The sequence below is a fragment of the Callorhinus ursinus genome, unplaced genomic scaffold, assembly GCF_003265705.2.
Source record: "Callorhinus ursinus isolate GAN/ISIS: 27379988/994484 unplaced genomic scaffold, GSC_fseal_2.0 scaffold4, whole genome shotgun sequence".
Classification (NCBI taxonomy): domain Eukaryota; kingdom Metazoa; phylum Chordata; class Mammalia; order Carnivora; family Otariidae; genus Callorhinus; species Callorhinus ursinus.
Genome location: NW_027397066.1, coordinates 39,222,453 through 39,237,086, shown reverse-complemented (window position 1 = coordinate 39,237,086; position 14,634 = coordinate 39,222,453). Strand labels below are relative to the sequence as shown.

The following is a 14,634-nucleotide window of genomic DNA, read 5'->3' as shown; positions in this document are numbered from 1 at the left end:
AGCACAAAAAAAAAATCCTTGCTCTCATGGAGCTTACATTCTGGTGGAGATGTTCTCAGTGGTGCTTGTCATGTTTGGTTTGTGTGCTGCCCTCTACTCTCCTCACCCCCACATAGTCAGGAAATACTATAGAGATCATTTTTAATTTACTTTTGAAGCCCTCACAACGCCTAAAAGAGAGCCACATCAGACAATGAACACTCACTGGACAGATTCTACTCAAGACTAACAATAAAATTATCCAGAAATTATTGTGTCAAGTGACCATCAAGGACAGAACCTAACAAAATCCAGGAGTCTTGCATTTAAGTTTAGACATTAAGACTGAAAGAAAAAAACAAACAAAACTGAAAGTTTATTCATAAGAGAACCCCTCACTCAGAGGTCATTCACTCTTATTTCAAATGCTGTTTAATCAAGCATTTCTCAACCCACAAAATCAAATGGATAGAGAAGAAGTAGATATGGATATGTAGCTTGACACTACAAAGACTTAATAACTACAGAAGCTACACAAGAGAGTTCCAACTTTATTTTTTTTTAAAGATTTTATTTATTTATCTGACGGCGAGAGAGAGAGGGAGAGAGCGAGCATAAGGGGGAGAGGGAGAAGCAGGCTCCCCACTGAGCAGGGAGCCTGATATGGGGCTCAATCCCAGGACCCTGGGATCATGACCTGAGCCGAAGGCAGATGCTTACCCAACTGAGCCAGCCAGGTGCCCAAGAGGTCCAACTTTTAAAACAGAGCTACCCATTTAGGTTCCTAAACCTTCGGAACAAATGTGATCCTATACACCTCAAAAACCTCCTAGGAAAAAGTGTATGAAGACAAATCAAATATGCCCTTCATAGGCTCAACATAGAGAAAAAAATCATTTTTAAAAACCTTCTAGAGTCTGGTTACATTAAAATGATACATTTAGAAGGTAACACACCCTGAAGTCACTGAAAATCAGCATGTCAGCATGATGATGTTGAAGGCACACATTGAGTGAAGAAATACAATACTGTAGACACGCCTCCGCATGCTCACAGTGCACAGAATGCAGGCTGGAGTGGGTGTCCTCCAAAATATAAGCCGAAATTATCTGTAGTTTTATGATTCTAGAATGATTATAGATGTTTTTATCCTTTTGAGTATATATTTAGTTTTATAAATTACATTTTCGTTAGAGAAATATGTATAAATACACACACACATACCCAATTTCCTTATTTGCAGATTCCCTATATGTGAACTCACCTACGTGCTAAAATTTATCTGGAATGCTATAATCAGTACTTGTAGTGCTTTTGTGGTCATTTGTGGACATGCACAGAGAGAAAAATTTGAGTCATGTGATAGGATTCCAGCTGACACTGAATGAGGAGACGCTCTGTCTTCTTACGTCAGCTCCCATACTGTAAATAAGTGTCCTTTTCACTGTTTGGTGACACATTTTCTGTATGTTTCTGCTTTTTGTTGATTTTGCAGTTTAAATGGCCTCAAAGCCCAGTGCCGAAGTGCTGTCTAGTGGTCCTATGTACAAGAAGGTTGTGATGTGCCTTGTAGAGAAAGTATGTGTGTTAGATAAGCTTCATGCAGGCAAGAGTTATGGTGCTGTTGGCCATGAATTCAATGTTACTGAATCAACTATACACATATAGTAAGTTGTTGTTAAACAGAAACACACATGGAATAAAGTTATATATTGACTGGTTGACAAAACAAAATGTTGTGACCAAAGGCCTATGGGAACCTGTATTTCCCCCCAGGGGTAATGGTTCCGTATTCACTAATTCAGTGTTTAGGGCAACTTTATAGAATTTAACTCCATGAATAATGAGAATAACTAGATAGGTAAATACAGATTACATAATATATAATACAATACAAAATGTACACTTGACACGTAATCAGCTGGGGATACTTAGACAAATCACAACCTTTTGGAGTTTCAGGTTATAAAAATGAGGATAATTTTATCTGATCTGTCTACCCTTTATAGCTGTCAAGTAAGATCCTGTATGAGAAAGTCTCTTATAGATTCTAATTAACATGAAAATAAAGAGTTATTATCTCAGGAGAAATTTTTAAATGAAATCATAAAAGTAAAACTTAAAAAATTAAATGATGGATCCTGAAAAGGCTTTATGTATCACAAGGCAGTAAATAATCCAAGATATGGGGGCACCTGGGTGGCTCTGTTGGTTAAGCGTCTGCCTTCGGCTCTGAGATCGAGCCCCACATCAGGCTCCCTGCTCAGCGGGCAGCCTGCTTCTCCCTCTCCCTCTGTCCCTTGCCCCCACTCATGCTCTTTCTCTATCTCAAATAAGTAAAATCTTAAAAAAAAATTAATCCAAGATAGGTTTGTATTAACCCCCTGCCCTGAAAAAAACCCCAAGACTTTTATGAGAATGGAAACCATGTAAAGTTTATAAGTGGTTACATTTACTGTAATCCAACTTGCAAATTTAGGAACAGGAGCTGATGGAAATTCATAAACCTGTAATACTACACTACAAAAACGACCAGATATTCTACTGGTTTCCAGGTGGCCCACTTAGAATGTCACAGAAGCAATTTCTTCACTAACTGACAAAGCAGTTTCCATGATCTTTCTTTTTTAACTCTTAGCATCTCCTGATGAAGAGGAAGGAGTGGAGGAAAAAAAAAAATAATACAGTGACTGAGCCCCTACTATGTGCCTGACATTTTATATGCTTGAACTTGAGTCACCATAAAACTAAATTATGTTCACTGTGTTCTGTTTAGTTATCTGGAAAATTCACACAAGGTGGAATAGCTTTTGATAGTAAAAAAAAGTTTACTTTTTGCACTTAGAACAGTCCATAGTGGATACTCCATAAAGACTTCTTGAATTGTTAAGTTTTAAATGCCTCTAACTATAAATCATAGGTTTACAAATAAGTTCTACAATCCTAATGATTTTACTGCTCACAAAAATGTCAAAATCAAACATCAAGAACTGACTTTTCTTTTTTAATGTTCATTGAGCCCCTTCTGTCTGCCAGGCACTACATGTTTAATTTATAATCTATATTTTCTCATTTCATGCCCACAAGGACCCTATGAAATAGGTATTACTCTCACATCACAGGTGAAGTAAAATGCCCAGAAGAAAACTCCCCAAGGTCATATACCTGATCACAGGCAGGCCAAGCACACGAACCAGGGGCTTACCAACCTTAGTGCACAGCCATTTTAGTGACCAAAATGACTAATGGACAATTTTCTTATGCTCAGGCCCTGCTGGTACTGGGGGCTGGCTGGTGGTTGTGGTTATGGGTCTCTGGGCGACAGCCAACTGCCAAGGAAAACCCATTCTGTGTTGAATAAGGAAAATTCTCTTTTCTGAAAATGTATGATCTGGTTAGGTATTGGCTGAGGCCTGACCTTAAAAACGGCTAACCAAACATGGCAGCCTGTGACAGAGCCCCAAGATGCGATCCAGGTGAGAAGCTCCAAAGGATTTCTGAGAGGCAGGCTGCTGTCAGAGAATGGATGTCATTGATTAAGTCTGACTATTGAAGGAGAGAGGAAGGTTTTCCAAGCTAATTAAATAACAAGCACAAATCTCAGAGAATATTACCATTTTGGAAAGTTAAAAAAAAAAAAAAGCCTGTTTAACTGATTAGAACCTCTGTGGTAGAGATTAATGGGGGTGGGGCAGGGATAATTATAAAAAAATAAGCTGGATCGAAACCTCTTAAATTCCTTAAGAAAAAAAAATTTTTTTTCCCTTCCCGTAAAACAGTTCTTCAAACTTGATATTCTCAACAGCACTACATTTAAGAGTTGCCACTAGAGGGCATAATTATCCCGAGAGTCTATTTTTGTAATTAACCACAAAAATATTAATGTGTTCACCTGATTCTGATAGAAATCACTTCCCCTCAATTTGAAATAGAGGTATATTCCTGTCCCAGAACTTGATATATTTTGTCGTTATGGGCTAAATCTTAAATTCCTGGAAATCCAATGTGGGGGGGGGAAGCAAATAAAAAAATAAAAAGGCAATTTTCTTTAGCAATAATCCCTTTGAATCATGTTTAACCATGAAGCCTTTAGAAGAACTACGGTACCTTCCCAAGCACAAGGTAGGCTGCTGGATAGAAGACATAATTACCAAGGAGCTAATGGTTATTGGTTTCTTTTTCTCCTTACCTTCATCAAATTACAAATGCTCCCCTGGCTATGAAAAAGCAAAAAGACGGATTCGATCTCATTATACCTACTTTACTCTGGGTATTGAGGATAAAGAGCTTGTCACCCGGCTCCAGTAGTTTGCATGCATAAGCTACGTTGATAGCTGTCTCCTGCTTGTCCCCTGTCAGCATCCAGATCTTGATGCCGGCTTTCTGAAGGGCTTCGATGGACTCAGGGACTCCCTCCTGCAGACGGTCTTCAATGCCTGTAGCACCTACAAGACAGCCAGAGTACAACAGGGCTTGCGAGAAATCAAAGCCAGCAGAAGCTCACCTGGGCTGTAACTGAACTCTTGTTAGGCAACCCCATCCTGAGCTACACATTGCTCCAGTAGCTTCCAGGCATTCAAAGGAAGTGTGAAGACCCAGACCAAAATCATATACAATGTCGTATTTTGGGAAGGAAGCCTTAGGAATCACTGAGCTTATTAAACTTACTTGTTCTCCTTTCGGCTAGCTTTCTTCTCTGTAAATTGAGGGGAGCTTGTAGTTTCAGTCACTTATGTAACCTTGCTCTATGATTTTATAATTTTGTGATACTCCCAAGGGTAAGGGCAGGCTTTTAAAGAATGTCCTTGTCAATAAGTTGCTTATATTATGAGAGAGCGTTAAAAACAGATATTACAAGTCCATAAGTCCCTCTTCTAAACCAACTGGGGCCAGACAAGTTTTGGAATTCAAGTTTTTCAGATTTTAGAAAGGTAACATAGTGCATCTATGTTTTGAAATATCTGCTAATGAAGCATATTAATATTTCTGTAGCAAAACTTACAAATGTTCGTACTAATTAGGATAATAAAGACTCATAAAATCTTATCAAATCAGGCCTGATTTTGTAGCCAAATGAGTTCCGGCACTAAACCCACAGAGCATTTTTGAGTTTGGAATTTCAGATGAGGAAATGTGGACCCATACTACAGACACTGTCACAGAGAAATGACATAGATTAGGTATCATTACTCTTCTGGCTCCACACCGAGATCATTTTTTTTTCTGTGAACCAGAGGAATGGAGCTCAGAGACTGGTCTTTTGGTATGTTAGCGCTTAGAGTCCAGATCTCCAGACTCTGAGACAGGGGTTCTCAACCCTGGCTGCCTCTTAGAATTCCTTGGGGAGCTTTTAAATATTCAAACACCCCAGCCACATGTCAGACCAACTGAATCAGAATCCCTGAGAAAGGATGCAGGCACCAGTATTTTTTAAAGTGTTCCAGATGATTTCAGGATACAGCTCAGTTTGAGACAAGAGGTGTCCGTTGTGCAAACTTTAGCTGCAATCAGGAAGTAAGAGAAGACAGAGAAACAAATTTCATTGGTCCAGTTGTAGGTACAGAATAAAGAATGTGGGCCCTGGAACTAGGTAGATCTGAGCCTCCTTCTAGCTCTGTCAGCTATTAGCACATGACTGGGAACGAGTCAATGAACTGCTCTGTGCTCTAAATTTCCTCTAAGATAGAGATTTGTTGTGCAGATTCAAAAGACCACCCATATTAAGTACCTTAACCAATGCCTGGCAATAAACTTCAACTGGATAGCCTCTTGAACCAGGATATTTATTTGACTTGGTATTCTATGTTAAGTGATAAGGTTTTAAATGATCTTCTTAAGGATGACCACCCTGATCCCACCATAAATGAAGTCGAGTTCACTACAGTGGAAAGCAGAATGAAAAGAATTGCAAACTGGGTACAGATCAGACTGGACAGGGTGGAGAGAACTATTTGCTCTATTAGATCAAAGTTGGGGGGTGGGAACCACTGGTGAATAACTTACTTAGAGATATCCAGTGTTTTCCAAATTTCTCTATTCAGACATAGTCTACCTACCAAGTAAAGTGAGCTTGTTCTCCAACCTCATGGCAGATTCAAGGAGTAATTCTTCCCTGTGGTCAATGCTGGTTTCAGCTAAAAAATGGTTCCTCAGCCACTCTGCATATTCAGTGTTACTCATGACCTATGGGGGTGGGGGGAAGGGAGAGAAAAGAGCTATGAGAAAGGCCATATCATCTTGTAGGATCCTGCAAGGATTGACTGACCACTAGCAAAATATCAAGCCAGGTAATTCCGGGTTTATTCCTCACGCCACCTGGTCACAAGCTTTCTGAGATCAGACTACTGTAACACTGATGATGGATGGACCCGCTAGCTCAGTATCTCTTGGAAATCCTAGGCATCATATATGATGAAAGTGGGTTAATCTATTCAATTAAGCCAAGAAGTATGCAGTTGGAAGAGGTCTTCACTTGGTTGTTAAATCTAGAAAGATCCTAATGGTGCAGTTGAGAAAGTGGTGTCAGGATTGCTCAGTTTGAGGTATTAGGTAGCCAGCAGTACCACCGATGATTAGTTTGTGGGTTAGTTATTTGTAAAGGTGAAAAGAGAGAGGGAACCATACAACGAAGCAAGGACATACCCTTCCAAAAGAAATTAAATGGAATTCCTGGAGAAGGAACCAAGAGTACATTTTCCTTTTTCTTTAGGTTGTCAGAGGGAGAAATCTACATTTCAATTCTCATAAAGCAATATGAAGTAGAGGGAGTGAGGCAATTTCTCTCTTTACTTACTCTTACCCACAGGGTTATTGGACTTAGGAAGAATTTGACATCTACTGGGCTGCATTTTTATCAGGGGCAGGATCATTCCACTTGAAAAGGTAGAACTCTCTCCTTTTGCTTTGATCTTGAAACTCTGTTCTTCATTCTACTATGTGTGAGGCAGATTTTGATTCTCTATGCAGCTGGTTGACTAAGTGTTGACTAAGTGTCTGCAACAGATCCCAGTTTCCCCAAGGCAGCTCGTAAGAACTAGAATTTGGGTAAGAAACAAGAGATCCCTATGTTTACCTTAGGTCCTAGCTATAGTCTCCAATTCAGGCTTCCAGGAGGCTTGTATTTTGGAACTCATAATGGATGGCAACTCATGAATTGATACTTTGATCTACATGTATTTCCCTGTCTTTTATACTCGCTAGAGCCCAGAATGATAGAGGGACATCAATACTCCAGCTTTAACACAGCAAAAATTAACTGCAGGGTTTACAGAGAGAGAGGGGGAGAGAAAGTGGGGTGGGGCGAGTGTTTATATGGAGAAGAGGGAAAGAGGTGGCAAGATGAATTTCTTGGTTCTTTTCTAGTATTTCCCCTACATGGGCTGGTTGTTCTGTTTCATGTTCTTCAGTGTTCACCAAAGTCTCTGTTACACCTTCACAACTAACTCCCTTCTCTCTCCATAAGACAGCCTCCTATTGTCTCAACCCCTACTAGACTTTCTATACTATATACTATACTCTAAAGCAGACCCCTACCCCTTTCTGCTGCCCCCTCATTTACTCTGAAATAAAATAGGCAGTTGAGCTTTCACTGAAGGAAAAAGCACTATCCAGGTATTCAGTTGGCTATGTGGTTGAGCCATGATTATAGGGATAGCATTGGGGAAGTCCTGGCTTATCAATGAAGGAAGGCTTGCATAGCCTCACTGGGGCTGAGAAGCTTGACTTGGTCAATACCCAAACCACATCCTACTGGCATAAAAACTTGACCAATTCACTTTAAAGTGCTCCATGTCTGTTTCTCCCATGTCCCCAGGGGAGGTTCTGGTAAGATCATCCCTCAATTTCTTAGAGCTCTGTCTTCTTTCTTATTACTTAAATTTTTTAGAAAGAGTACACTACATCTCAGGATTATTATCAACAATAATCAATACTGACCTAACATTTAGTAAAATTACTTGGATTTATAGAGAAGACTTATAGGCATGTAAGGAAAAAATATTTAGAACTTTAGGGGAAAATTAAGGTCTCTGGCCTCATTCTTTCCAAAGAACATTTAATGCAGGAATGATATTTACGAAGTACTGAGGGAAAAGAAAGTAGGTCCAGGGATTTTTATTTCCAGCCAAACTGCAGTTAACATACAAAAGCACTCACAGACACACTGAAACAGGTGAGAACTCAGAGAACAGAACTTTTAGGTATTCTTCTGGCAAAACACTGAGAACAAACTCCAACCAATCAATACATATGGGAGACAGACACTGTGAACAGAGAGTCCACGATCCAAGAGCTTTCCCAGCTGTGCGGATCAGGGTTTGATACATGCTCGACCCCATGAAGCAAGGGCTACACAAGTGAAAGAATGAAGACCATGGGCCTAACTCAGCAGCCTCACCTTCTTTGCTATACATAAAGTGCGTAGGCCCCGTCTGGCATAGTCATCCAAGTGTTTCTGGGTTTTCTCCCTTATTATCATCTGTTGTTTCTCCAGACTTGCTCCATCTGAAATAATTAACAAAACAAGTATTCCCACCAGTCTGCCCAATTACAGGCATGTTTTTGCAAAAAATGATACAGTTTATCCCACAACAAACAAAAGACCTTGTAGTTCTGAATCCCAAATGTACATTTATAAAAGGAAGCCTCTGAATAAATCTTTCCCTTGTTTCTTTCTTCCTGGAGAGAGGAAAAGTACCAAGAACTTAATAAGAACACCATTCCCACACCGTCAATAACAACAGTAACAAGAACTCTAATATGCTAGCTGCCATTCACTGAACACTTGCCATTTGGGGAAAGGCTCTATGTATACTGCGTACAGTATGTCATTTAACCTCCGAGGAACTTATAAAAAGGGTACAACACTCCCCATTTGTTGAACACAGAATACGCAGGTAACTTTACCAAGACACCGCTAATGAGAGAGGCCAGATCTGCACCCAGGTCTGTGTAGTGCCAAAACTTACATGCTTTCTCACCAAATCCTAGGCAGCTTCCCCCACTTTACCAAGTGCAGCTGATCCCCAAATATCCACATGTTTCTCTTTATAAAGCCCATCGAGAGTGGCCTTCGAATTTCTGAGCTCTGAATATACACCACCCACCCCCCTCAGTATGAACTCACCTGGGGAAGCCACTGAGAGCAACTCCATGATGGCTGAATCAGCACCCTTCGTATACACCACGACTTGGTTGGAAAGGGGGTGCCGAACGACAACAGACATTCTTTTTCTTACTGAGTCGAAAGGCAGGATGTGCAGGAGTTGAAATGTTAATGGTCCCAGAGCAGCGAAGTCCACCACGACCTGCTCTGGTGTCCGGGACCGTAAAGTGCATTGGTAGGCCCTGGCGGCATACACCAAGGCCGCTTCATCGGGGCTCTCGGCCTCATAACACAGGGTGGAGGCCAACGGCTGTCCAGAGGAGGGTGCTACCTCGCCCTCTGGGAGGCCCGGATCCCTATTCCGTTGCTCAGTTTCTGTAGGGCAAGAAGAGTTACTAGAGCCCTGGGGGCTCTCGCTCATGTGGGAGGCCTCTTCCTCCACAGGAGAAGCCAGTTTCATTCGACTGAAGAGGGAGAGTCTGCTCACAAAGGCATTTGGGACCCCAGGAGAGGGCTCTTTCCCACTGGCAAGAGATGGCGAACTTGATCTTCGGACAGACAATCTCTGGAAGAGGTTTTTAATCTCTTCCAAGGACTTTATAGGCATTCCACTCAGTGATGAGAGTCCAATCTAGGAGAGATGATTTGGGAGGGTCTCAATAATACAGCCAAAAGCAGTTGACAACAACATTGAAGTCAAACCAGGAAAAACTTAGATAAGAAAAGAGTTACCACTCCTTAAATAGCTAGTAGCCTGCTTCGTACTTAAAACTGCCCCCCAGAAAATACTAGCAAAAATAAAAATGACCATAATGAAAAATATGTACTAATGTTGATGGCACTATAAATTTCTACAACCATTCAGAAAGAGATCTGACAAATGATAGCAAAAGATATAAAATGCTAATATTGCTAGCAGTGGGCATATTATAGCAGTGTTTCCTAATGAATAACTTAAAATATAGACAATCCACATTCTTTATTATGTACATCTTAGCAATTTAAAAATTATAAGCAAAGTATTCAAAAATAGCAAAACAGAAATATCTTCTTGAAATGTTATACAATATTTTAAATATAAAATGTATAAAATCTATGGGGTGAAAAGCTGTAAAAATATAAAAATTGTGTAAACAATATAAAAATTTTAAAAAATTGTGTGAGGCAATATAAGAAACAAATGAGTAATAATACACATGTAAAACACTGGAAGAAAGTAAGTCAAAAGATTAAAATGGGCTTTTCTCCTCTTTTATTTTCAAGATTCTATAAAAGGTTGTGACTATGACTTTTCTGTTGTTTTAAAAAGGCCGGTAAACAAAGTCACTTACAGAAGAGTTATCAGCAGAAATTATCAGCTTATCAGCAGAAAATCACAATGAATGTGAATTTCTATTGCAGAATTTTCTCTAATTTTTAGCCTGATTTTTTTTGCTAGCTCAACTTTTAACAGTGATTAAATGTAGAATTTAATATTATGAAGGCCAATTAATTAGATCCTAAAATTTTCTCATTCAGAAATACCCAAGATATTAAAAAGTTTTTTCCTAAAAATGATTAATCTTCTGACAGTTGGAGAAACACATGTTGGTCAATTTTCACACTTATCAGAACTCAGAAATGAAGAGAAACAATCACAGATGAGGTTTCATACTCTGTAGATTCTGATTAACTCCTTATTATTCAGTCTCTGTCATTACCTCAAAATATCATCAAACTTAGGTTCTTATACCTGTAGAGACCTTCTTTCAGACCACAGGGTATTATAGTCTTTGGGGATAAGGCAACAATATTTTTCAAACAAAAAACACCAAGAGGTGCCTACTTTGGAAACAGATGTATGAGAAAAATTGTTACATAAGGAGAAAAAAGAACATCCAGTGATTTATTCTCTAATTACATAATCACTTTCCAAAGAGCAACTCTCTAGCTGAAAGTCTTATAAAAACACAGTTTTCGGATCAAATAAAAGCTTAATTGGAAATAAGTTATTTTTATGATAAAGTTGACCACCTCTGAAGTTGCCAAAAAAAAAAAAAAAAAGATCTGATAGAAAATTAAAATTTAATTGGGTTGTGCCACAAACTGAATTGTAAGTGGATATGTGCAAAAGGGGAGAAAGTTACACACAAGGAGGCTGGCATAGCATGCGGCCAATCACCGGTCCTTAGAACAAGTTTTTCTTTTTAATTGAAAATGAACTTTTTGGGCGCCTGGGTGGCTCAGTCGGTTAAGCGACTGCCTTCAGCTCAGGTCATGATCCTGGAGTCCCGGGATCGAGTCCCGCATCGGGCTCCCTGCTCAGCGAGCAGCCTGCTTCTCCCTCTGACCCTCCCCCCTCTCATGTACTCTCTCTCTCATTCTCACTCTCTCAAAATAAATGAATCTTAAAAAAAATAAAAAGAAAATGAATTTTTCCATAAATTCTAAACCACAAATAGACTTTTAAAATCTAGCTTTTGTGGGAACTGCAGCATCTTGGTAGCTTATAAATGTACTGGATTTTAAATTGAGTTAGAACTACCCCAACTGGTACATGAAAATGATACATTATCATTAAACATGATAATGAACCCAATACTTTATATTTTGCTTGATATAATGCATAGGATGTGGGAAGTCTCAGAAGCCTCAAAGAAACTTCAATTTGGGAAGGAAAACTAGGCAAAATGAACACAGCCACATTCTACCAGAGCTGTTCTCATCAGCTATCCTCCGAGAGGCAAAACAGTAGAACACCACTGAGCCATACTTCATGGGTTCAAATCTCACTTACCCCACAGATTGGTCCTGTGACCCCAGGAAAGTTAGTAACCTCAATTATAAAATGGGGAATTGTGGAGTAATATTACCTAACTTATGGGGCTGCTGGGAGGATAACATGTTAATATCAGCAAATCACTTAGAATATCGTAGGTGCAGAGCACAGATTAAGTGATGTATGTTAGCTGCTACTGTTATTATCATTTAGTAGTATTACCTACATAACAAGGCCAGTATAAGTACATTTAAACCCAAAGATCTCTTCTGGAAAATAATCCTTGTTTGCATTACAGACCTTACCTTTTGCCGTGGTTGGTTAGGAGCAGAAACCACTACTGTGTTGCAAATTGCCAATGCAATAAAGAAGTCTATGATGTACAAGGTCTCGAGTGGTGGATCTGGGATAGTCTCATCTAGTGGGGTAAAAAGCTGAGGTGTAATCTGATTAAACTTGTCCAAAAGCCTGGTGTCTGGTACCACATCTGTTTCCTGAAAACCCAATAAGACAAACTGTTATTACAGTAAGTATCTTACAAGGAGAGCTTTAAACTGAAATGAGAAGTAGCTTTTATAAGCAGAATCTACGAACCATGAGACAGTAAACTTTATTCTTCTAAAAAAGACTTAATATATATGGTGCCAAGGGAAGTGAGAATAGTAAAACAGACCAAAAAAAAAAAAAGAGGGAAAAATGCAGAATGCATAATACTGATGGAGAGTATCTTGACTATTAAACTCAGCAAGAGACAGGAACAATGCCTTCCACCAAAATCTAGTTGACTGTTTTCTTATTTTGAAATACACAGTTGCCAGAGCATCTAACAGCAAGTGATGATTCATCCAACAACTGAGGAGTATCAACTCTTTTTAAAGTCAGGACATTATTCATTCCATGTTATTTTAACAAAATATCTTATGGTTCAAATTACTACTATTATAAAAACAAAAGCAGAAACAAACAAAAGAACCCCTGTGAAATAAACATTAGTATGAGCACGTGAACATATTTAAAGATCATTACCTAGTAATATACTACAAGACTTTAATGAGGGTTCCTCCGAGAGATTTCCGATCATCAAATATATTTGGCAACTGTGTCCTGTGCCCTCCTCTTAAAGATTCTGAGTACAAATTAGCTCTCAGAAGTTCTGCTATTGAAAAAAAAATATCCATTTTGTTTAACACAGTGCTTCTCATGCCTACTGAGGAGTACTGATTTTAACAAAAGAATGTTGTAGTAGAAATCTGTTTATAATCCAGTAACATGTAGACAATGCTTTAGAAATTTTTCAGATGAATCAAAAGAGGGACCATCTGCTACAAATCAAATTTTCACAAAAGCGTCACTGTATTCTAGAAGAGATGTGGATGTAGTTGGTTGGCAAAGCATACTGACTGCAGGAAAGCCAGGAGAGGTAATTTAGAGGCAGGAGTAAAATATGGAGATGTGAGACGTGTGATACTAGACTCAAAAGACCATGGCTTGTATTTTATGCTTAGGAGTTTGGTAAGAACTAGCCATAGGCTTAATAAGAGCATGGGTTGAAAATCACATGGGCTTGGGTTCAGGTCCACTGCACACTAGCTGGTGGCCTCAGGCAGCTTGCTTGACCCACCGAGCTTCATTTTCCTCTTCGGAGTAATAATAAAAATAACACCTGTATCACAAGGCGGGTATATAAAGTGATGACATAATGAGGGGATACCAACAACAGGAACCTCCAGGCAGGTTACCAGACTCACAATGGGTACAAACGATTTGTTGTCACATTCTTTTTTTTTAAGATTTTATTTAATGAGAGAGAGAGAGAGAGAGAGAGAGAGAGAGAGAGAGAGAGCACGCATGAGTCGGGGGAGGGTGGAGGGAGAGGGAGAAGCAGGCTCCATGCTGAGCAGGAAGCCTGATGCGGGGCTTGATCCCAGGACCCTGAGATGATGACCTGAGTCGAAGACAGACACTTACTCAACTGAGCCACCCAGGCACCCCTGTCACAAAGCATTCTTAAATTTCTATCTAAATACATCAATACCAATTGTCCTGTGATATTTGACTTAGCAAAATTTGAATTTTATTGCAGTTTGGTGGAGTTCATAGGCACCAGTAATCTGATGGCTGTTCTCTAATGAGTCAGCCACCTTTCCTCATGAATCTCACGTACACAGTAACTCTGAGCCAGTGCCTGGGCCCTCAGTTCTTCAGAGAACAATCCCTTCCTCAACGACCTCCTTGCCAGAGTGAACAGAAGAGCGTGGTCAAGTTTGAGAGACTTCTTTCTTACTCAGTGCTTAGTCAGCCAAGGGATGCTTGGGAAACTCATTACATGATATTTATCAAGGTCTCTGATTATAGTGTCATCTAGGGCTTGTGAGACTCCATGGGTTGGAAAATGTTTCCAGAGACATCTGTCTCAGAACGCTAATATACAGTAAGCCACACAAAACAAAACAAAACCCCAACTTATTTTAGAATGGAACTCTAAGAAATTAAACAGGTTTCTTTATTGTAGCTCTTCTCAAGAGAGTTTAATGGGTATTGGGACTCTTCAAGAAAAGGTATGTGCAGGCTTTCCAAATTAAATTTTTTAGAGACATCTGTTCTGTGGAACACATTTGGGATTGCGTTAGAGACCTTATAAGCATTTAGTGATTTCACTGTATCAACGATCTCTGCACTAATAACTGGCTTCAGGACGTAAGGACTCTACTGCATTCCAAAATCAATCTAAGACAAATGAAAGGCTTCTACCTTCCACCTTTGTGATAAACACTATTGACATAAGTCAGTCTCA

General features: G+C 39.5%; 1 protein-coding gene across 5 annotated transcripts in view; it reads right to left on the bottom strand.

The window, feature by feature from the left end:
• Positions 1–14,634, bottom strand: part of ATP10D (ATPase phospholipid transporting 10D (putative)) — a 101,577-nt gene that overhangs the window by 20,319 nt on the left and 66,624 nt on the right. For all 5 annotated transcript variants that reach the window (XM_025887109.2, XM_025887111.2, XM_073891616.1 and 2 more), the window contains 5 exons: positions 12,146–12,334; positions 9,104–9,713; positions 8,375–8,481; positions 6,036–6,162; positions 4,240–4,424 (listed from right to left, as the gene is read on the bottom strand). In XM_025887109.2, the coding sequence (XP_025742894.1) occupies positions 4,240–4,424; positions 6,036–6,162; positions 8,375–8,481; positions 9,104–9,713; positions 12,146–12,334 (1,218 nt within the window). The remainder of the gene's footprint in view (positions 1–4,239; positions 4,425–6,035; positions 6,163–8,374; positions 8,482–9,103; positions 9,714–12,145; positions 12,335–14,634) is intronic.